Consider the following 24,018-nt stretch of genomic DNA (forward strand, 5'->3'; position numbering starts at 1 on the left):
ACCTGCCCTGGGAGTGTTTGATGGGACAGTGTAGAGGGAGCTTTACTCTGTATCTAACCCGTGCTGTACCTGCCCTGGGAGTGTTTGACGGGACAGTGTAGAGGGAGCTTTACTCTGTATCTAACCCGTGCTGTACCTGCCCTGGGAGTGTTTGATGGGACAGTGTAGAGGGAGCTTTACTCTGTATCTAACCCGTGCTGTACCTGCCCTGGGAGTGTTTGATGGGACAGTGTAGAGGGAGCTTTACTCTGTATCTAACCCGTGCTGTACCTGCCCTGGGAGTGTTTGATGGGACAGTGTAGAGGGAGCTTTACTCTGTATCTAACCCGTGCTGTACCTGCCCTGGGAGTGACTGATGGGACAGTGTAGAGGGAGCTTTACTCTGGATCTAACCCGTGCTGTACCTGCCCTGGGAGTGACTGATGGGACAGTGTAGAGGGAGCTTTACTCTGTATCTAACCCGTGCTGTACCTGCCCTGGGAGTGTTTGATGGGACAGTGTAGAGGGAGCTTTACTCTGAGTGCTGGATGCCGGGGCGGGCTGTGTAGATGATGTGATGTCACTGGAATCTGTCTGCTTGGAATGCGAGCCGGGTTTGACACCCTGTCTGAGTCTCTCGAACGATGATCAAGGGATGGTTTGTCTCCCCGCAGTTCATCACAGTGGTCAGCAAGGACACCAGTATTGTCGCCTCCTTCCAAGAACAGCACCTTAAGGCCATGGAACTGCTCCAGGTCTTCAGTTTCTTCCCGGACACACTCCCTTCCTCGAGGAAGCCTTTCGATCGGAAGATCACGGAACGCCAGTCTTCGCGATGGCACATGTCCACAATGGTGAGTGTCGCCCTCACCTCCTACAATCAGGAGACATTATTATATTACATTATTATTACTTGTTTAAGGCATCCTGTCCGTACATTCCAGAGAATCCTGCAACAAGCTGCTTGTGGCTTCGTTTAACCTTGACCACATGGTCTGTTATAATCCTGTCTCCATTCACTGCCCTGGGTGACATTCTGTTCCCACCAGGTCTGCGTTACGAACACACGGAACTGACGAGCAGGAATAGACCAGTTTCCCCTAGCGGAGAGTTCAGGAACTAGAGGACACAGATTTAAGCTGATTGGCAGAAGGATTATGGAATTTGCTGCCCGAATTGGTGGTAGAGGCAGGGACCCTCAACTCTTTTAGAAAGTACCTGGACCTGCACCTAAAGTGCTGTAAGCTGCAGGGCTATGGACCGGGTGCTGGAAGGTGGGGTTAGAATGGGCACCTGGTTGTTCTTCGAACCAGCGCGGACACAATGGGCCGAATGGCCTCCTTCTGTGCTGTATCTTTTCTATGGTTCAATGGTCCATCGAGCCTGCCCCACACCCCGTGAGGCCGGAGCATCGTGACTGGACACCTCCCTCTCCCTCCCCCACCCCACCCTCAGACCCCGCCCCGCAGTCATGTCATCTCCCGGGTGAGGCGAAAAACAAGTGAAAAATACTCCATAAAACCCCTCTCCGACCCCCTCAGGTGATCAAAACCAGTCCAGGAGATCACACGGACAGAGAGTTAGCTATAAAGACATTTACCTTCTGTATGATGGGATCTCTGCCCCAGTCCAGCTCCCTCTCGGAGACAGAGAGTCGGCTCCCACCACACCAGCCGGGCAACACATTCCAGAGGCTCACTGCTCCCTGGGAAAAGGAGAAGTGCCCAACGTCCAGTCTATTCCCACTCTTCCATACTTTACACTCGTGTTCCCTGGTCCTCCCCAACCTGTTAAAACTGGAATAATCTCTCAATAAGGACGCTGTCCAGCTCTTTAATTATTTTATAGACCTCTATCAGGTCACCTCTAAATCTACGCTTCTCGACAGTAAATAGACCAAGGTCCTTGAGCCTATCTGAGGAGCTGAGGATCTTTAGCTAGGAATTATTCTGGTAGCTCTCTGCTGGACCTTTTCCAAAGCCGCTGTATCCCCACCGTTCACTGCTCTGGCTGTCAGTCTGATGGTAACCAGCCCCTATTCATTTCACCAAGTGGATATCAGTGTTGTCACTTTGGTCAGTGTGACAAATTTTCATCCTAGATGTGAAAGTCACCCAGGCGTATAAATATAGATTCTTCCCTTGCGGACGTGGGCTGTGTCTGGAGTGAGAGCACTGGGCGGGAGGGGGGGTTTCCAGGTCTGTTGCTGATTGTGGAAGGTGGTGGAGCTAATCTGGGGCACTGAATGAAGGATATTGCAGTGTTACATTTTATTAAGCACAGTTTTCCTTTTGCTGAATCAGCCCAGTGACACAAACTGGACAATGTTCCATAAATTGCCGTTGTGTTGTTTTTTGAAGATCTAAATGGCGAGAAGTTGGGAACTGTGGGGGAGCAGAGAGATTTAGGGGTCCAAGTACAGAAATCATTAAAAGCTATTGGTCAGTCACAAAAAATAATTAAAACGGCTAATGGAATGTTGGCCTTTATCTCAAAAGGGGGCTGGAGTACAAAGGGGAGGAAGTTGTGTTACCGTTTATATAAAGCTCGGGTTCGACCCCATTTAGAGCATGGGGCACCGCACCTCAGGAAGGATATATTGGCCCTGGAGGGGGTGCAGCGCAGATTCACCAGAATGATACCAGGGCTAAAAGGGTTAAATTATGAGGACAAGTTTCATAAACTAGACTTGTATTCCCTTGAATATAGAAAGTTAAACGGTGATACAATTGAGGTGTTTAAGATGATTAAAGGATTTGATAGGGTAGATAGAGAGAAACTATTTCCTCTGGTGGGGGGAGTCCAGAAGAAGCTGTTGAGACTGGGGGTCAATTGAAAATTTCAAAACTGAGATCGATGGATTTTTGTTGGGTAAGGGGATTAAGGGTTACGGAACCAAGGCGGGTAAATGGAGTTAAGATACAGATCAGCCATGATCTAATTGAATGGCGGTACAGGCTCGAGGGGCTGAATGGCCTCCTCCTGTTCCTATGTTCCAATGCCAAGAAGTTCCACCTTGACCACTCATTCCAATTCCTTGGTCTAATATCCTACACTCGTGTTATTTTTTTTTTTCCCCTCATAAGCCGATCACCATGTTTCAGACGGATGAGCAGCGGGCAGCCTTGCTGGCAAAGTACGAGCCGGATAAGTTGTACCAGGCAGATCGGAACTTCAACGCTGCTCAAGAGCTGGATGTTTCCCTCCTGGAGGGGGACCTGGTCGGAGTGATTAAACAGCAGGACCCCATGGGCAGCCAGAACCGCTGGCTGGTGGACAATGGGGGTAAGGGGCTTACAACGGGCGCTGTCCCTCTCAAAAAAAAAAAGGGCCACCCCTGGAGCGATGAAGATGTGTATGTCGAATGCCCGCGCGTCCCCTGGGCACGATACCGAGCCAAACCTGTCAGAAAGCTCCCAGGATAGTTTCCTGGCATCTTGCGCATCCCCCACTTCCTTCGCTCCACCATTGGCGGCCGTGCCTTCAGCTGCCTCGGCCCTAAGCTCTGGAATTCCCTCCCTAAACCTCTCCTCCTTTAAGACGCTCCTTAAAACCCATCTCTTTGACCAAGCATTCGGTCACCTGTCCTAATGTCTCCTTATGTGGCTCGGTGTCAAATTTTGTCTGATTTACTCTCCTGTGAAGCACCTTGGGGAGGTTTTACTACTTTAAAGGCGCTATATAAATGCAAGTGGTCGTTGTGTGGAGCTATCTGATCTCTGCCTTTTAGGGGCCTTCGGGTCTGGAGAGAGGTAAATCAGCTGGGGTCTGGGGTCTGTACTCCTGATTGCTATCCCAATGACCCCAGCTGGGAAGCGCCAGAGAAGGACAAGACTAGAGGTCAGCTCTAGGCGTTCTGAACGGCCTCCTTCTGTGCTGTGTGATTCTATGGATAATACAGACTGGGCAGAGACTGACCAAACCCTTTTCACTTAGATCCATCAGCCAACGGAGCTCCTCCAGTTTTACTTTGTTTAATGGTCCTTAAGGTGATAGCGGGATTATTGGAGTGGAGACATATTTGTTTGGCCTGTCTCCACGGACAGCACCGACTGTGCCACAAACCGGGGGAGGGTTACTGCAAAAAAAAACACCACAAACAGAGATGAGAATTGCAGAAAGACCGGGCGCTGAGCAGTGGCTGAGACTCAGTGCCGCGGAGAGGGAAGGGAGCAGGTTCAAGTCCAGGGTCCAGAGCCGAGCCGAGCCGTGGGGAGGAGGGAGGGGCCAAGCAGTGACATTCCCCCCCACAGCGGGGAGGGGAAAACCGGAGTTTTCTGCCTGAGAACAGCACAGGCACGATGGGCCGATTGGCCTTCTGCTGTGCTGTACATATATGACACTTTAGCACCATCTGCTGGCTGGCTACATGGGGACGTTGATGGCAGCACTCTCAGTACAAGGAAGCCTGGCGATGGGAGCCTCAGTACTAATGGGGCCTGGGGACAGAGGCCTCTCTGTACTAATGGGGCCTGGGGACCGAGGCCTCTCGGTACTAATGGGGCCTGGGGACAGAGGCCTCTCGGTACTAATGGGGCCTGGGGACCGAGGCCTCTCGGTACTAATGGGGCCTGGGGACAGAGGCCTCTCGGTACTAATGGGGCCTGGGGACCGAGGCCTCTCGGTACTAATGGGGCCTGGGGACCGAGGCCTCTCAGTACTAATGGGGCCTGGAGACAGAGGCCTCTCTGTACTAATGGGGCCTGGGGACAGAGGCCTCTCGGTACTAATGGGGCCTGGAGACAGAGGCCTCTCTGTACTAATGGGGCCTGGGGACAGAGGCCTCTCGGTACTAATGGGGCCTGGGGACAGAGGCCTCTCTGTACTAATGGGGCCTGGGGACAGAGGCCTCTCTGTACTAATGGGGCCTGGGGACAGAGGCCTCTCAGTACTAATGGGGCCTGGGGACAGAGGCCTCTCGGTACTAATGGGGCCTGGAGACAGAGGCCTCTCGGTACTAATGGGGCCTGGGGACCGAGGCCTCTCGGTACTAATGGGGCCTGGGGACAGAGGCCTCTCGGTACTAATGGGGCCTGGGGACAGAGGCCTCTCTTGTAGTATTGAAGAACTAGAAGGGTGGGAGGTGGATTTGCCAAGTCAGACCCAAAAGCACATCGAAACAACTTGAGCTCCAGAGAAGGCCGGGTGGTTTGAGGGTTCCTCTCTGCTCCTTCCATTTCCTCTTAGATATTCTACAGGGACATATAAAGCTGCAATAGAAAGATATTCGGACTTGCATTTCTACAGCGCCTTTCACAACCTCAGGACGTCCCAAAGCGCTTTTCAGCCAATGAAGTACGTTTTGAAGTGTAGTCACTGTCGTGATGTAGGAAACGCGGCAGCCAATTTGCGCACAGCAAGATCCCACAAACAGCAATGTGATAACGACCAGGGTGATGTTTGTTGAGGGATGAATATTGGTCAGGACGCCGGGGAGAACTCCCCCTGCTCCTCTTCAAAATAGTGGCCGTGGGATTTTTTACGTCCATCCTGAGAGGGTAGGCGGAGCCTCGGTTTAATGTCTCACCCGAAAGACGGCACCTCCGACAGTGCGGCACTCCCTCAGTGCTGGCACTGGGGAGCGTCAGCTTTGATTAAGTGCTCAGGTCTCTGGAGCGGGGCTCGAGCCCACAGCCTCCTGAGGCGAGAGAGAGTCCCACTGAGCCACGACTGACAATCATAGAATCATAGAATCATAGAAGTTACAACATGGAAACAGGCCCTTCGGCCCAACATGTCCATGTCGCCCAGTTTATACCACTAAGCTAGTCCCAATTGCCTGCACTTGGCCCATATCCCTCTATACCCATCTTACCCATGTAACTGTCCAAATGCTTTTTAAAAGACAAAATTGTACCCGCCTCTACTACTGCCTCTGGCAGCTCGTTCCAGACACTCACCACCCTTTGAGTGAAAAAATTGCCCCTCTGGACCCTTTTGTATCTCTCCCCTCTCACCTTAAATCTATGCCCCCTCGTTATAGACTCCCCTACCTTTGGGGAAAGATTTTGACTATCGACCTTATCTATGCCCCTCATTATTTTATAGACTTCTATAAGATCACCCCTAAACCTCCTACTCTCCAGGGAAAAAAGTCTCAGTCTATCCAACCTCTCCCTATAAGTCAAACCATCAAGTCCCGGTAGCATCCTAGTAAATCTTTTCTGCTGAATACACTCAACAATCGTGGAGCCACAGCCCGGAATGAGCAAAGCCGGGGTGGGTGGGGATTGGTCTCGTTGGATGTGAAGGTGAAGGGGTGCCTGGTGTGAAGTGTGTAGAGTGTTAACGCCCCTTTGTCTTGTTTCCGGCAGTGATGAAGGGCTTCATGTACAGCTCCTTCCTGAAACTCTACAACCCTCGAAGGAGCCATTCTGACATCTCGGTGGGCAGCCACTCCTCCAACGAATCCGGCTACGGAGGCTCCTCCCCGGTCATCTCCCGGCAGAACAGCACCTCGGCCCCGACGGCGAATCACTCCAGCGCCACGGCCTCCTTCCCCACCTCTCCGCAGGCGCCTGGACCGACGGAAACCCTGGGCGGGTCTCACCCGAGAACGGCATCGCAGCGATCGATCGCGTCCGATCCCTCGGCGCCGTGCCCAACCGCCTCCCCGCCGCGGTCAGACCGGGACCGCTCTCCGGCGCCGCGCCCGCTGGCTTCAACGCAGCGTTCGAACACGTTTGACCCCTCTTACCCGGCCGTGGCCCCTCAGCACTCGACCGCGAGGGATTCCTACTCGATGGTGCAGCCGAAACGCTCCAATCAGATGGAGTACTCGCTCCCACGGAGAAACCGGGAGTGTGGGAGAGGGCTGCGCAGGGCCTCGTCGCAGGAGGGGTATCTGGAAAGCAACGACTATGACCCCGGACAGCAGGTAAGAGCAGGAGGGCTCCGAGAGAGAGCTCCGTACTGTGTCCCTTTCACCTTAGCCCATCCACCATCTTAAACACCCACTCCCTTCACCACCGGCGCACAGTGGCTGCAGTGTGTACCATCCACAGGATGCACTGCAGCAACTCGCCAAGGCTTCTTCGACAGCACCTCCCAAACCCGCGACCTCCACCACCTAGAAGGACAAGGGCAGCAGGCACATGGGAACAACATCACCTGCACGTTCCCCTCCAAGTCACACACCATCCCGACTTGGAAATATATCGCCGTTCCTTCATCGTCACTGGGTCAAAATCCTGGAACTCCCTTCCTAACAGCACTGTGGGAGAACCGTCACCACACGGACTGCAGCGGTTCAAGAAGGCGGCTCACCACCACCTTCTCAAGGGCCAACCAGGGATGGGCAATAAATGCCGGCCTCACCAGCAACGCCCACATCCCCAGGATGAAATTTTTTAAATCCTCATCTAGAAGGGGGAAAAGATCAGTCAACATTCCCACTCTTCACCATCCTACAGAGAAAGAGACTCCCTTTTCTACAGCACCTTTCACAACCTCAGGCCATTCCAAAAAGCTTTACAGCCAGAGGTGTTTTTTTTTTGAACTGTAATCACTGTTGTAATGTAGGAAACGCAGCAGTCAATTTGCACAGAAAGAGCAATGAGATAATGACCAGATCATCTGTTTCTAAGTGATGTGGGCTGAGGGATAAATATCGGCCAGGACACTGGGAAGAACTCCCCTGCTCTCTTTCGAATGGTGCCATGGGATCTTTTACGTTCACCTGAGAGAGCAGACAGGACCTCTGTTTAATGTCTCGTCACCTCTGATGGCACCTCCGACAGTGCAGCGTTCCCTCAGTACTGACCCTCCGACAGTGCAGCACTCCCTCAGTACTGACCCTCCGACAGTGCAGCGCTCCCTCAGTACTGACCCTCTGACAGTGCAGCGTTCCCTCAGTACTGACCCTCTGACAGTGCAGCACTCCCTCAGTACTGACCCTCCGACAGTGCAGCGCTCCCTCGGTACTGACCCTCTGACAGTGCAGCTCTCCCTCAGTACTGACCCTCTGACAGTGCAGCGTTCCCTCAGTACTGACCCTCTGACAGTGCAGCACTCCCTCAGTACTGACCCTCCGACAGTGCAGTGTTCCCTCAGTACTGACCCTCCGACAGTGCAGCGCTCCCTCGGTACTGACCCTCCGACAGTGCAGCGCTCCCTCGGTACTGACCCTCTGACAGTGCAGCGCTCCCTCAGTACTGACCCTCCGACAGTGCAGCGTTCCCTCGGTACTGACCCTCCGACAGTGCAGCGTTCCCTCGGTACTGACCCTCCGACAGTGCAGCGTTCCCTCGGTACTGACCCTCCGACAGTGCAGCGTTCCCTCGGTACTGACCCTCCGACAGTGCGGCGTTCCCTCAGTACTGACCCTCCGACAGTGCAGCGCTCCCTCAGTACTGACCCTCCGACAGTGCAGCGCTCCCTCGGTACTGACCCTCCGACAGTGCAGCGCTCCCTCGGTACTGACCCTCTGACAGTGCAGCGCTCCCTCAGTACTGACCCTCCGACAGTGCAGCGTTCCCTCGGTACTGACCCTCCGACAGTGCAGCGTTCCCTCGGTACTGACCCTCCGACAGTGCAGCGTTCCCTCGGTACTGACCCTCCGACAGTGCAGCGTTCCCTCGGTACTGACCCTCCGACAGTGCGGCGTTCCCTCAGTACTGACCCTCCGACAGTGCAGCGCTCCCTCAGTACTGACCCTCCGACAGTGCAGCGTTCCCTCAGTACTGACCCTCCGACAGTGCAGCGCTCTCTCAGTACTGACCCTCCGACAGTGCAGCGCTCCCTCAGTACTGACCCTCCGACAGTGCAGCGCTCCCTCAGCACTGACCCTCCGACAGTGCGGCGCTCCCTCAGTACTGACCCTCCGACAGTGCAGCGCTCCCTCAGCACTGACCCTCCGACAGTGCGGCGCTCCCTCAGTACTGACCCTCCGACAGTGCAACACTCCCTTAGTGCTGCACTGGGAGTGTTGGCCTGGATTATGGGCTCAGGTCTCTGGAGTGGGGACTCGAACCCACGACCTTCTGACTCAGAGGCGAGAGAGCTGCCCACTGAGCATTCACCAACTATCTTTACTCAGTGCTCGAGAATAGCCACTCAGGTGAGGGCTGGAGAGCACCAGTTGGGGAGTTGGGAGAAGGGGGAAAAGATTTGGATTATATAATTGTGTTTGGGCTATTGGGACAGCCGTCCCACCACGGGCCGCCCCCCATCAATAAAGCGACAAAGAATCTGCTATTGGTGATGTTGGTTGAGAAAAGAATTTTTGTCCAGACTCCGAGAGACCATGCTGCTCTGATAATGCCATGGGATCTTCAATACCCACCTGAATCACTACGACCACATCTCAGCCAAAGGACAGCATCTCTGACAGTGCTGCACTCCCTCATTGATTCCCTGAAGGATTATGTGCTGAAGTCCCTAGAGTGGGGTTTAAACCCGTGTTCTGACTCAACTGAGCCAAGCTGGCACTGGTTGGAAGGCAGTAATTGGTACAGGCCGAAGTCTGCGGAGTGAATGGGGATTTTCCATTCAGGAATGAAAATTACATAGAATTTACTGCACAGAAACAGGCCCAACTGGTCTGTGCCGGTGTTTATGCTCCACATGAGCCTCCTCCCTACTTCATCTCACCCGATCAGCATATCCTTCTATTCCTTTCTCCCTCATGTCTTTAAATACCTTCCCCTTAAATGCCTCCATACTATTCGCCTCAACTACTCCTTGTGGTTCCACATTCTCACCACTCCATGGGTAAAGTTTATCCTGAATTCCCTATTGGATTTATTAGTGACGATCTTATATTTATGGCCTCTAGTTCTGGTCTCCCCACAAGTGGAAACATCTTCTCCACATTTACCCCGTCAAACCCTTAAAGGTCTCTATCAGGTCACCCCTCAGCCTTCTCTTTTCTAGAGAAAAGAGCCCCAGCCTGTTCAATCTTTCCTGACAGTTATAGAGGAGCTACTGCACTGCATGAATTCTCTGTTGGTCACATATCTGATTTTTTTTTTCTCTCTCTCCCCCCCTCTCTCTCCCCCTCCCTCCCTCTCTCCCCCTCCCTCCCTCTCTCCCCCTCCCTCCCTCTCTCCCCCTCCCTCCCTCTCTCCCCCTCCCTCTCTCTCTCTCTCTCTCCCCCTCCCTCCCTCTCTCTCTCTCTCTCCACCCTCCCTCCCTCCCCCTCTCTCTCTCACCCCCTCTCTCTCTCACCCCCTCTCTCTCTCACCCCCTCTCTCTCTCACCCCCTCTCTCTCTCTCACCCCCTCTCTCTCTCACCCCCTCTCTCTCTCACACCCCCTCTCTCTCTCACCCCCTCTCTCTCTCACCCCCTCTCTCTCTCACCCCCTCTCTCTCTCACCCCCTCTCTCTCTCACCCCCTCTCTCTCTCACCCCCTCTCTCTCTCACCCCCTCTCTCTCTCACCCCCTCTCTTTCTCACCCCCTCTCTCTCTCACCCCCTCTCTCACCCCCTCTCTCTCTCACCCCCTCTCTCTCTCACCCCCTCTCTCTCTCTCCCCCTCTCTCTCTCTCCCCCTCTCTCTCTCTCCCTCTATCTCTGTCCCCCCCCTCTCTCTCTCTCTCGCTCCCTCTCTATCTCTCCCCCTCTCTCTCTCTCTCTCTCTCCCTCCCTCCTTCCCTCCCTCTCTCTCTCTCCCTCCCTCCTTCCCTCCCTCTCTCTCTCTCCCCCTCCCTCCCTCTCTCTCTCTCTCTCTCTTCCCCCCCCCCTCTCTCTCTTCCCCCCCTCTCTCTCTTCCCCCCCTCTCTCTCTTCCCTCCCCTCTCTCTCTTCCCCCCCCTCTCTCTCGCTCTCTCTCTCCCCCTCCCTCCCTCTCTCTCTCTCTTCCCCCCCCTCTCTCTTCCCCCCCCCTCTCTTCCCCCCCTCTCTCTCGCTCTCTCTCTCTCCCCCTCCCTCCCTCTCTCTCTTCCCCCCCCCTCTCTCTCTTCCCCCCCCCTCTCTCTCTTCCCCCCCCCTCTCTCTCTTCCTCCCCCCCCCCTCTCTTCCCCCCCCCCTCTCTCTCGCTCTCTCTCTCCCCCTCCCTCTCTCCCCCTCCCTCTCTCCCCCTCCCTCCCTCCCTCTCTAGGTTTACTATGCAGTCTACGACTTCCGAGCTCGCTGCGCCAACGAACTCTCCATCGCCAGCAACCAGCGGGTGCGGATTCTGCGCTTCCACGACATGAACGGGAACCGGGAATGGTGGATGGCGGAAGCTAACGGAAGGAGGGGATACGTCCCCGCCACTTACATCAGAAAGACGGAATACACGTGAAGAGAGAGAAGGCGCGTGACGGGGGAGGGGGAAGGAAAAAAGAAAAGAAGAAACTGCAAACGACCGTCTTGTGTTTCAAGACACTTGGGCCTAGGAGAAAAGGCTGTCTCTCGCTCCCACTCCAGGTGGGGAAGACGGATGCCTTTATTTCTGCAAGGATGGTTCGGAAAGAGTGTTTGATTTAAGCTGAGCAAATGGAACAACTGCTGGAAACTAATCTAGGCCAAACCTGCTGTGACATTTTGCGTTGTACAAAAATGACCTTGAGTGACAATGTCCTAGTGCTTTTTTTTATATATATATATATATATATATAAGAGATAGATATAATGCAGTCCCCAAATCAAGAATCTTTTTTTTTAAAAAGATCGTACAGTGGTTTTAAGCCTATTTTGCTGATCTGGTGACTCTTGCTCTCCCGCCAATGTCTCCCCGGTGATCGTTAAAGAATCAGGACTCCGTGAAGAGCACGACTCTCCAGCCCATCACACATTTGCCCGACACCGTAGCAACCTACTGAGAAAAATCAAACGTGATTCATAAAACGGATGGAAGAATTGGGTCCTGTGGCTGAGAGTCGCTGCAGATAAACGATCTAGAGCTTACTTCGAGTATTAAAAGCCTTAGCTAGGCCAAAATTAAACCATACGTCTCTGGTAAAGGCTGTTTTTAAACCTAGAAATGCAGCAAAACTACACCATTTTTAAGCTTAATGTATCCGAGAATGCACCATGGTATTTTACACTACACGGAGCAGAGCCTGCAATTTAACCAACTTGAGTATTACTTTTGAAATGACTGGTCAAACCACAAGAGTGAGAGGGCGAGGCCTTGGCGGTGATTGTTGGTATTTGGAGACCAGGGTGTGTTTTGTTATTGGACGGGGCCTGTGGAGTGTCGGCAGTCCTCAGCCAAACGTCTGCCCTCAGGCTGCTACTGATGAACGGCATTAAAACGTCAAACAGTAGGAACAGGTCAGCCGTGATCTAATTGAACGGTGGAACAGGCTCAAGGGGCCGAATGGCCTGCTCCTCATGTTCCCCGTAACGGATGCTCGAGACCACACAAGAAAAGTCTGCAGATCTCTCGGCCGTAAATATTTGGGAGGAGACCCGAGAGGTGGGGGCTGTTGGAACCTGGGGAAATGACACGTCCCTCATTCGGCGAGAGAGAGCCTTGCTTCCAATCAGCATCCCGTGCGCCCGAGAATAGGGCCGTGCTCATCGGGGGGCCCACCCCACCCCGAGGTGGGTGCAGTGATGGGTCGGTCTAGTCGGGGCCCCTGCAGGGCGAGCCTTGCTCCTGCCCAAAGAGCAACGCCTACCATGGCTGACATTTACGTTAGCAGCCTGACGATCACAGGCCCAAATTGGTCAACATCTCAAACGTAGATTGTAAACGTGCGGTGCTGCCTGTCGCTCGGACGGCCTATAAACCACGGTGTTGTGTTTACAGTGTATCTTAGGGACAGGTAATCCTCACTACAAGCAACTTATATTAGTGTCCCAGTGACCTGAGCCCAATGTGAGCACTTCTGACAATTGGACATGGGGCAATAAAAATGGATTTATAAGGGCTGATTCTCCTGGCCCTGGCCCTGGGCAGGAACAACAAAACTGTCCAGTCCCAGGTGCACCTGAATTTCCTGTCCTGGGCTATTAATGCAGCCCGAGGACCTCCCCCGGCTTAGGCCTAGCCCCCTCCCCTTGGCAGGGCCTATTCCTGGAAAAGGATTGTGAAGACGGTCCCAAGTCCCACAGCCCTGGTGGGTCACACTGACTTACCTTTTGAGGGGGTCCTGTTTGACGTACGTTAGACCTTGGGCGTCCCTAAGCTGCAGTGTTTCTCTTCTGGAGCAAGTTTACATATTCAGACTCCCATTCACCATTAGAAAGGCTCTATCTGGTCAATGGAAGGAGTCTTTCCGTCTTGTATAGCACATCATCAATGAATGAAGGGGATCTCTCTGCTCTTGAATTAAAAGGATTTTATTTATCCAACACTGTGTGTGTGAGAAGTTTATTTGATGCAACTATAATTATTGGGGCAGAAATTGCTCGGAACAGCGAACCGACAGTGCTCGCCGATCGATAGATTTATACTGACCCACTAACCTGCGGCTGCAATTCCTCAACCAGGAAGCAGAGCAGAGCCCAGCGTTAGTTTCAGCGAGGCTCGGACCCTGGGAGAAACGAGAGGGTCGATCTCGCCCCTCGAACACTCAGATCGCAGCATTTTTCACAAGCTGCTAATCTGTTTCTGCAGGCTTGGATCGTAAAATCCAAGAACATTAAAAACAGATGTAGACCGCGGGGAAAAAGAGCAGGTAAGAAATAATCGAATTCAAGAAAAGAGACAGGAAAAGTTTTTTTTAAAAATTTTAATTTAAAAAAAAACTTTTAAAAATGACCAAAAACAATAAAAATAAGGCGTAATGAGACTCCACATTTGTAAGAAGTTCATTTTTAGTTGTTTGGCAGTCATTAAAACTAAAACTTAGTTTAGACCTGGTATTTTTAAGCATACCTATTTTGTGGCGTAATTAGTTACTTTCCAGCTGGGCAGATGAGCAAGTTGGCGCTGGTTCAATGATTTCTCTGATTGCAGCGTGTGATGTCCCTTTAATTCGAAGCTGTCATATCGCCAGCGAACCAGGAGGAGCAAGTTCCAGATTTCCGCGTTTCACTGCACATGTGCGAACACCGGAATTTGCTCCACGATTTTGCTACTAACACCGGAGAGCGCTGTTGAGCTCTCCGTTATTTTCTGAGCGATTTCTGCCCCATTTTTCATTCTCCTCGTTTTCTTCCCTTTGTCTCCTGAAGTTGGTGACTCACGTTAGGTGTCACCACTCTCCCATTACCTGATCCCCAGCCCCTTTAGTCCCTGTTCCCCAGCCCCTTTAGTCCCTGATCCCCAGCCCCTTTGGTCCCTGATCCCCAGCCCCTTTAGTCCCTGATCCCCAGCCCCTTTGGTCCCTGATCCCCAGCCCCTTTAGTCCCTGTTCCCCAGCCCCTTTAGTCCCTGATCCTCAGCCCCTGAGTACTTGATCTGGACCTAGGGTCCAGGCCCTAGTTCTCAATAATAAGTTATTGAAGAAGAAATTGAGATGTGAAACCTTAACGGACAATAACAGGATACACACCCGTCTCTCACTCATTGTTACAATCCACTAACACTAACGGGCAAAGGGAAGGGCACATTTTATAAACGCGCAAATCACTCACCATTAAACAAGAATGCCCTCCTACCTCGACACACGTCTCGATTTATGTTGGAATATTGAGCATTATAGGATGTGAGCTTAAATTATTTTTTAATATGAAATATGATCCTGTGTTTGTGGGACCACAGATGACCTCAGACGGGTCCGTCAAACATTGTAAGACCGTGCTCGATACAGCGGCCCTCAGTGGAGCTCAGAGTAAAACACACCGTCAAATCTTTTGTACAAATTTTTAAAACGTTTTCATTCAATGTAAGAGTTGAGATTGTTGTCTCTATGGTACACAACTCCCAATTATACAGCACCTTTAACGTAACAAAACATCCCAAGGTGCATCACAGGAGCGTTATCAGACTAAATTTGACACCGAGGACAGGTGAGCAAAAGCTTGGTCAAAGAGGTAGGTTTTAAGGAGCGTCTTAGAGGAGGAGAGAGAGGCGGAGAGGTTTAGGGAGGGAATTCCAGAGCTTAGGGCCCAGGCAGCTGAAGGCACGGCCGCCAATGGTGGAGAGATTAAAATCGGGGATGCACAAGAGGCCAGAATTGGAGGAGCGCAGAGATCTGGGAGGGTTGTAGGGGCTGGAGGAGGTTACAGAGATAGGGAGGGGGCGAGGGCCACGGAGGGATTTGAAAACAAGGATGAGAATTTTAGAATCGAGGCGTTGCCGGACCGGGAGCCAATGTAGGTCAGCGAGCACAGGGGGTGATGGGAGAACGGGACTAGACACCCCTTAACTATGGGCGTGATGCCATATTTGTACATGGCACAGAGTCTCAGCAGCCTTGCTGCCAAATAGACCACCACCTGCTCCACCCCGCCCCCTTCAATCCTCCGCGGAAGGTCCACGTAACTAGATTCGAGGCGCATCTTACGCAGCACCGTGTGGTAAATCCCACCGTGTGAAATTCCAGCCACACTGAGCGCTCGACGAGCCCCAGGTCATCAGCACCTCGGCGCATCGTTCAAAGCCACGTTCATTTTAAAACAAAACAAAAATAGAAAGTTTGGGAGCCTTTCCCCGGATGTCTCTGGACACCGACATGTGCAGTGCTGACACTAGGCCCAGCAATGCAGCAGCTGACCTCCTCCTCTTTGGCTGTCACCAGCACTCACCCCGCAGCGTCGCCGGGCCCAGAGAGGGTCTCAGAGGGCCGTGACCTCTGCCGATGTTATCCCAGCATCCTTTGTCATGTGATAGAAGTGTCCTTGGCTTTGAAGGAGTGCAGAGGGAGAGTCAAATTCAACCATTCTTCCAGCTTCCAAAACCATCACCCTACGACACAAGGTAAACAGACGACACAAGGTAAACAGACGTTACTGTAATAAATTCCCTCCCTTCTACTCCCTGGCTGCGACTTAACACGGCAGAGCAGCACAGGGGGGGCCAACCTTAAAATCAGAGCCAGGCCGTTCAATGAGTGATGTCAGGAAGCACTTCTTCACACAAAGGGGAGTGGGAATCTGGAACTCTCTCCCCCCAAAAAAAAGCTGTTGAGGCCGGGGGTCAATGGAAAATTTCAAAACTGAGAATAATAGATTTTTGTTAGGCAATAGTAGTGAGGGTTACGGAACCAAGGCAGTGGATGGAGTTAAGATACAGGTCAGAGCCTATATTCTCTGGAGTTTAGAAGAATGAGAGGTGATCTCATTGAAACGTATAAGATTCTGAGGGGGCTTGATAGGGTAGATGCTGAGAGGCTGTTTCCCCTGGCTGGGGAGTGTAGAACTAGGGGGCATAGTCTCAGGATAAGGGGTCGGCCATTTAAGACTGAGATGAGGAGGAATTTCTTCACTCAAAGGGTTATGAATCTTTGGAATTCCCTACCCCAGGGGGGCTGTGGATGCTCAGTCGTTGAGTATATTCAAGGCTGAGATCGATAGACTTTTGGACTCTAGGGGAATCAAGGGATACGGGGACCGGGCGGGAAAGTGGAGTTGAGGTCGAAGATCAGCCATGATCTGATTGAGCGGCAGAGCGGGCTCGAGGGGCTGAACGGCCTCCTCCTGTTCCTGTGGTAGTTCAGGTTCCTCGATGCCGTGGGCTCAGCGAATGGTAAGCAGATACAAATTGCCATAACCCATCCCAATCTTCTCCCCTTCCTTCCTTCCCAAAAAACATTAACGCCTGCAGTTCCAGTGGCACCTCTCGCACTTCAGTGCCTCACTTCAGTAGCCATTCTTCAAGTGTGAGCATCAGCAGGCTATTTGGCTGTGGGGGCATCATAGCCACGCCCAGTTCATTTCCACCAAGGGTTTGCTGGGTGGTGCTCCCTCCTGCTCCCAAGGACACTACATTTCTTGAAAAGGCTTACAGATTGTGAGGCCATTTCCTTTATAAACAACCCGGAGCTCCCCAAAGGCCTCGTGGGGAAAGGCTGAACCTTTATGCATCACAAGGTTTCAGTTTTGATGCCAATCGGTGTTGTTAACTTCCCTCACCAGACACAATAATAGAGGCCATACATCTGGCCTCAACATTCTGGTCTGTGGGTGGGGGGGGGAATCAGCCATCATTCCGGCTCCCGATCGCTATCCAGTTCCTCGCACTGGAAAAAGGTGTTCAGGGTCGTCGTTTGAGGACAGGACTGGACTCTGCTGTGATGCCCTCCAGAGTCGAATAGCCTACCGTCATTGCCTACACTCACACATGAAGAATGGCATTAGGGGACTACATGGCCAGTGCCTTGGAAACTACCCGACAAGACTCAGCACCTTCAGCAGAGGAGGACACAATATTGGCAATATTGGGAGCCAATGGAGGTCAGAGAGCACAGAGGGTGATGGGTGAACGGGACTTGGTGCGAGTTAGGATACGGGCAGCAGAGTTTTGGATGAGCTCAAGTTTATGGAGGGTGAAAGATGGGAGGCCGGCCAGGAGAGAAATGGAATAGTCGAGTCTGGAGGTAACAAAGGCACGGATCGGCTTGTGTATATGAATGTGTGTATCCATGTGCCTGTATATCTGTGTGTATGTGTGTGCCTGTGTATGTATGTGCCTGTGTATATGTGTGTGTCGGCGTATGCCTGTGTATATCTGTGTGTATGCGTGTGCCTGTGTATGTATGTGCCTGTGTATATGTGTGTGTAGGCGTATGCCTGTGTATATCTGTGTGTATGCGTGTGCCTGTGTATATGTGTGTGTATCCGTTTGCCTGTATATATGTGTGTATGCGTGTGCCTGTGTATATGTGTGTGTGTGTGTGCCTGTGTATGCGTGTGCCTGTGTATATGTGTGTATGCGTGTGCCTGTGTATGCATGTGCCTGTGTATGCGTGTGCCTGTGTATATGTGTGTGTGTATGCGTGTGCCTGTATATATGTGTGTGTATGCGTGTGCCTGTATATATGTGTGTCTATGCGTGTGCCTGTATATATGTGTGTATGTGTGTGCCTGTGTATATGTGTATGCGTGTTCCTGTGTATATGTGTGTATGCGTGTGCCTGTATATATGTGTATGCGTGTGCCTGTATATGCATGTGCCTGTATATGTGTGTGTATGCGTGTGCCTGTGTATATGTGTGTGTATGCATGCGTGTATGCGTGTGCCTGTATATATGTGTGTGCCTGTGTATATGTGTGTATGCGTGTGCCTGTATATGTGTGTGTATGCGTGTGCCTGTGTATACATGTGTGTATGCGTGTGTGTATGCGTGTGCCTGTATATATGTGTGTGCCTGTGTATATGTGTGTATGCGTGTGCCTGTGTATAGAACAGGATGGAGGTCAGCTGTAATGACCCCTAAAGGTCATGATTTGTACAGCTGACTAAAAAAATGCGATGGGTTTGTTTGGCCAATCTCTCGAGCAACATCACTGAACAGATTATCTGCTCATTATCACATTGCTGTTTGTGGGATCTTGCTGTGTACAAATTGGTGCCATGTTTCCTACATTACAACAGTGACTACGCTTCAAAAAGTACTTCATTGGCTGTAAAGTGCTTTGGGACGTCCTGAGGATGTGAAAGGCGCTATATAAATGCAAGTTCTTTCTTTCTTTACCTTGTGCTGTCCATGATGGTATGTAGGCGATGTGCGATGGTCAGCACTGTGCAGTCTGCAAACTCCGTCTGAATGGTGGTCTGGATGAGATTATCTGTTTCAAGGTCCACGGCAGCTGTGGCCTCGTCCAGAATGAGGATCTTGGATTTCCGCAGGAGGGCTCTGGCAAGGCACAGGAGCTGCCGCTGTCCCACGCTGGCAAGAGAGAGGAACACAAGAAAAAAATAAAAACTAACGCATGACCGGCAGCTCAGAACAATGTTTATGAAAATCTGTAATGAGACGGTCGTCAGGCCAAACAAACTCATCCCATCTTCCTAGTCAGCTAATGATATTACAGCCGAGCTCCATCCTGTCCTCCCCTCGCTCACACACGCATAGGCACACGCATACACACAGGCACACGCATACACATACACACAGGCACACGCATACACATACACACAGGCACACGCATACACATACACACAGGCACACGTATACACATACACAGGCATACACATACACACAGGCACACATATACACATACACAGGCATACACATACACACAGGCACATGCATACACATACACACAGGCACACGCATACACATACACACAGGCACACGCATACACATACACACAGGCACACGCATACACATACACACAGGCACACTCATACACATACACACAAGCACACGTATACACATACACAGGCATACACATACACACAGGCACACGCATACACATACACACAGGCACACGTATACACATACACAGGCATACACATACACACAGGCACACGCATACACACAGGCACACGCATACACATACACACAGGCACACGTATACACATACACAGGCATACACATACACACAGGCACACATATACACATACACAGGCATACACATACACACAGGCACACGCATACACATACACACAGGCACACGCATACACATACACACAGGCACACGCATACACATACACACAGGCACACGCATACACATACACACAGGCACACTCATACACATACACACAAGCACACGTATACACATACACAGGCATACACATACACACAGGCACACGCATACACATACACACAGGCACACGCATACACATACACACAGGCACACGTATACACATACACAGGCATACACATACACACAGGCACACGCATACACATACACACAGGCACACGCACAGAGGCATATGCACAGCCACACACACAGGCACATGCATACACACAGACACACGCATACACATACACACAGGCACACGCACAGAGGCACATGCACAGCCACACACATAGGCACATGCATACCCACAGGCACACACATACACCCATACACCCATGTACACAGGTGCAAACATACATACGCACACACACAGGCACACGCACACACAGGCACACACATACACATACACACACAAGAACGCACAGGCACATGCATACGCACATGCATAGACACACAAACAGCCACACACTTAGGCATAGGCACACGCATACCCACAGGCACACGCACACACACAGGCACACGCATACCCACAGGCAAACGCATACCACAGGCACACGCACACACACAGGCACACGCATACCCACAGGCAAACGCATACCACAGGCACACGCACACACATACATATGCGCACACGCCCCAGGATTCACTGTGAACCATGACCGATCTTTCCTCACCCTGGCTCACAGACAGAGTGAGGAACCCACGACCTGGTTAAATTTTAACAGCAGGTTCAGTTCCACTTAACACCCAATAGCTGCTGCGACCTTCCCTCCGGGGTGTGGCCCGGACCTTTTGGTTGCTATATATTTAACGTACCTGAGATTATCTCCTCCTTCCGACACTTCATGCTGCAGCTTGTTCGGTAAGCTCACAGTGTAGTGTTTCAGGTGAGCCAGCTCCAGCGATCTCCAAACCTCCTCATCGCTGTATCTGTTGAAAGGGTCCAGGTTCATCCTGAACGTGCCTGAGAACAGCACGGGATCCTAGCAACACATAAAACATTACAGGGAGGTTTGACAATGCACACTTGGTTCCACAGCCCTCGTCTCCCCAAATGGGATGTTCGAAACTTAAAATGGTGAGATTATCCTTCGCAAATATAAACACATTGTAGGAAGGATGTCCAGGCCTCGGAGAGGGTGCAGGGTACATTTACCAGAATTGTATCAGGGATGAGGGACTTCAGGGCGGCACTGTCGGAGGTGCCGTCTTTTGAATGAGACGTTAAACCGAGGCTCTGTCTGCTCTCTCAGGTGGACGTAAAAGATCCCAGGGCAGTATTCGAAGAAGAGCAGGGGAGTTCTCCCTGGTGTCCTGGGCCAATATTTATCCCTCAACCAACATCCTTAAAACAGATTATCTGGTCATTGTCACATTGTTGTTTGTGGGATCTTGCTGTGCGCAAATTGGCTGCCATATTATAACAGTGACTAGACTTGAAAAAAAGTACTTCACTGGCTGTAAAGCGCTTTGGGACGTCCTGAGGTCGTGAAAGGCGCGATAGAAATGCAAGTTCTTTTTTGTTTTCTTCTTACCTGTGGGATGATGGTGAGTCTCTGTCTCAAGTCGTGTAAACCAATGGTGGCGATGTCCAGTCCATCAATCAGTATCTTCCCTCCGGCGGACTCGATGATGCGGAAGAGACAGTTGGTCAAAGAGGACTTCCCGGCACCTGTCCTTCCAACGATGCCTATCTGAGGGGGGGAGCGGGGGGGGGGGGAGATCAGACCAGACCCTATTCAATGCTCTGTTCAACAAATGACAAAACGTTTGGGGCAACCGAAACATTCAAACAAGCTTCAGTGGGTGATCAGGTACCCAGTGGGCCTGACCTTTGATCCCTGGTCTGTGCCGGGTTATTTGGGCTGCTCACTACAGCAGGACAGTGCACCTGTCGTGGACACCATCGCGTCAGGACCATGAGGACCAGATCATGCACAGTCACGTCCCCCATCACTGTAACCTCCTCCAACCCTACAACCCTCCGAGATCTCTGCGCTCCTCCAATTCTGGCCTCTTGCGCATCCCCGATTTTAATCTCTCCACCATTGGCGGCCGTGCCTTCAGCTTCCTAGACCCTAAGCTCTGGAATTCCCTCCCTGAACCTCACCGTCGGGGTGTAAATCGGGCGGGGTGTACATCGGGGGGGGGGGGGGGGGGGTAAATTGGGGGGTATAAATTGGGTGGAGTGTACATCAGGGGGTATAAATCGGGGGGTATAAATCCGGGGTATAAATCGGGGGTATAAATCGGGGGGTGTAAATCAGGGATATAAATCCGGGGGTATAAATCGGGGGGTGTAAATCGGGGGGTGTAAATCGGGGGTATAAATCCGGAGGTATAAATCGGGGGTATAAATCCGGAGGTATAAATCGGGAGGTATAAATCGGGCGGGTATAAAATGGTTGGGTTGTAAATCGGGGGGTATAAATCGGGGGGTATAAATCGGGCGGGTATAAAATGGTTGGGTTGTAAATCGGGGGGTATAAATCGGGGGGTATAAATCGGGCGGGTATAAAATGGTTGGGTTGTAAATCGGGCGGTCGGGCGGGTATAAATCGGGAGGTATAAATCGGGGGGTATAAATCGGGGGTATAAATCGGGGGGTATAAACCCGGGGGTTTAAATCGGGAGGTGTAAATCGGGGGGTGTAAATCGGGGGTATAAATCGGGGGGTGTAAATCGGGAGGTATAAATCGGGGGTATAAATCGGGGATGTAAATCGGGAGGTGTAAATCGGGGGGTGTAAATCGGAGGGTATAAATCGGGAGGTATAAACCCGGGGGTATAAATCGGGGGGTATAAATCGAGGGGTGTAAATCGGGGGGTGTAAATCGGGGGTATAAATCCGGAGGTATAAATCGAGGGGTATAAATCGGGGAGGTATAAATCGAGGGGTGTAAATCGGGAGGTATAAACCCGGGGGTATAAATCGAGGGGTATAAATCGGGGAGGTATAAATCGAGGGGTGTAAATCGGGGGGTGTAAATCGGGGGTATAAATCCGGGGGTATAAATCGAGGGGTATAAATCGGGGAGGTATAAATCGGGGGGTGTAAATCGGGGGGGTTTAAATCGGGGGGTGTAAATCGGGGAGGTATAAATCGGGGGGTATAAATCGGGGGTATAAACCCGGGGGTATAAATCGGGGGTATAAATCGGGAGGTATAAACCCGGGGGTATAAATCGAGGGGTATAAATCGGGGAGGTATAAATCGGGGGGTGTAAATCGGGGGGGTTTAAATCGGGGGGTGTAAATCGGGGAGGTATAAATCGGGGGGTATAAATCGGGGGTATAAACCCGGGGGTATAAATCGGGGGTATAAATCGGGAGGTATAAACCCGGGGGTATAAATCGAGGGGTATAAATCGGGGAGGTATAAATCGGGGGTATAAATCGGGAGGTATAAACCCGGGGGTATAAATCGAGGGGTATAAATCGGGGAGGTATAAATCGGGGGGTGTAAATCGGGGGTATAAATCGGGGATGTAAATCGGGGGGTATAAATCGGGGGGTGTAAATCGGGGGGTGTAAATCGGGGGTATAAATCGGGGGGTGTAAATCGGGGGGTGTAAATCGGGGGTATAAATCGGGGGGGTGTAAATCGGGAGGTATAAATCGGGGATGTAAATCGGGGGGTATAAATCGGGGGGGTGTAAATCGGGGGGTGTAAATCGGGGGTATAAATCGGGGGGGTGTAAATCGGGAGGTATAAATCGGGGGTATAAATCGGGGATGTAAATCGGGGGGTATAAATCGGGGGGTGTAAATCGGGAGGTATAAATCGGGGGGTATAAATCGGGCGGGTATAAAATGGTTGGGATGTAAATCGGGCGGTCAGGCGGTTATAAATCGGGAGGTATAAATCGGGGGGTATAAATCGAGAGGTATAAATCGGGGGGTATAAATCGGGAGGTGTAAATCGGGGGGTGTAAATCGGGGGTATAAATCGGGGATGTAAATTGGAGGGTGTAAATCGGGAGGTATAAATCGGGGGTATAAATCGGGGATGTAAATCGGGGGGTATAAATCGGGGGGTGTAAATCGGGGGGTATAATTCGGGAGGTATAAACCCGTGGGTATAAATCGGGGAGGTATAAATCGGGGAGTTATAAATCGGGGGTGTAAATCGGGGGTATAAATCGGGGGGTATAAAATGGTGGGTTGTAAATCGAGCTGAGTGTGAAGCCACTTGGGTTAAAGCACTAGAGGGTGAGTGGTAACCATGGAGATTGCACCAGGCTTGATGGGCCTTGTCCTGTTTGTTTATATTATACTGCTTCACACAGAGACCGGTAAATGTGCGGAACAGACTGACTTTGGGATTTGCCCACATTTCTGAGCGATGGGATAAGAAGCCGTATAAATGCAAGTCTGCCAATGTTTTGCCTTATCAGGGCACTGCTTCGTGCTCGGGTTTGGTTCTCTAGGTGGCGGCCATGCTCCCAGTGGCCGTTGTTCATGGGGGAGCTCAGATGGTTTTTGGGGGGGGGGGAACAGATTGACCTGCTCCCTGCCAAACTCGCCGACACTTCCTGCAGCTCCGTGTGGAAGGTGGCGGGAGGCTATTCACCTATGCGGTGCATCACAGCCG

At 51.7% G+C, this 24,018-nt stretch overlaps 2 protein-coding genes and 1 pseudogene across 2 annotated transcripts in view; 1 reads left to right on the forward strand and 2 right to left on the reverse strand.

Moving 5' to 3' along the window:
- Window positions 1–13,202, forward strand: part of dnmbp (dynamin binding protein) — an 88,133-nt gene extending 74,931 nt beyond the window's left edge. The window contains 4 exon segments of the mRNA XM_068002003.1: window positions 654–833; window positions 3,066–3,264; window positions 6,294–6,856; window positions 11,017–13,202. Of these exon segments, the coding sequence (XP_067858104.1) occupies window positions 654–833; window positions 3,066–3,264; window positions 6,294–6,856; window positions 11,017–11,202 (1,128 nt within the window). The 3' untranslated portion in view covers window positions 11,203–13,202.
- A 1,299-nt stretch (window positions 13,203–14,501) lies between these two features.
- Window positions 14,502–24,018, reverse strand: part of abcc2 (ATP-binding cassette, sub-family C (CFTR/MRP), member 2) — a 74,654-nt gene continuing 65,137 nt past the window's right edge. Inside the window, exons 29-32 of the mRNA XM_068002004.1 lie at window positions 20,960–21,118; window positions 20,241–20,407; window positions 18,431–18,625; window positions 14,502–15,702 (exon numbers count right to left, since the gene is read on the reverse strand). Coding sequence (XP_067858105.1) covers window positions 15,573–15,702; window positions 18,431–18,625; window positions 20,241–20,407; window positions 20,960–21,118 — 651 coding nt within the window. The 3' untranslated portion in view covers window positions 14,502–15,572. The remainder of the gene's footprint in view (window positions 15,703–18,430; window positions 18,626–20,240; window positions 20,408–20,959; window positions 21,119–24,018) is intronic.
- On the reverse strand, window positions 18,752–20,047 carry LOC137340260 (keratin-associated protein 10-7-like; annotated as a pseudogene).

Source organism: Heptranchias perlo, chromosome 21 (assembly GCF_035084215.1).
Source record: "Heptranchias perlo isolate sHepPer1 chromosome 21, sHepPer1.hap1, whole genome shotgun sequence".
In the NCBI taxonomy this organism is placed as follows: Eukaryota; Metazoa; Chordata; class Chondrichthyes; order Hexanchiformes; family Hexanchidae; genus Heptranchias; species Heptranchias perlo.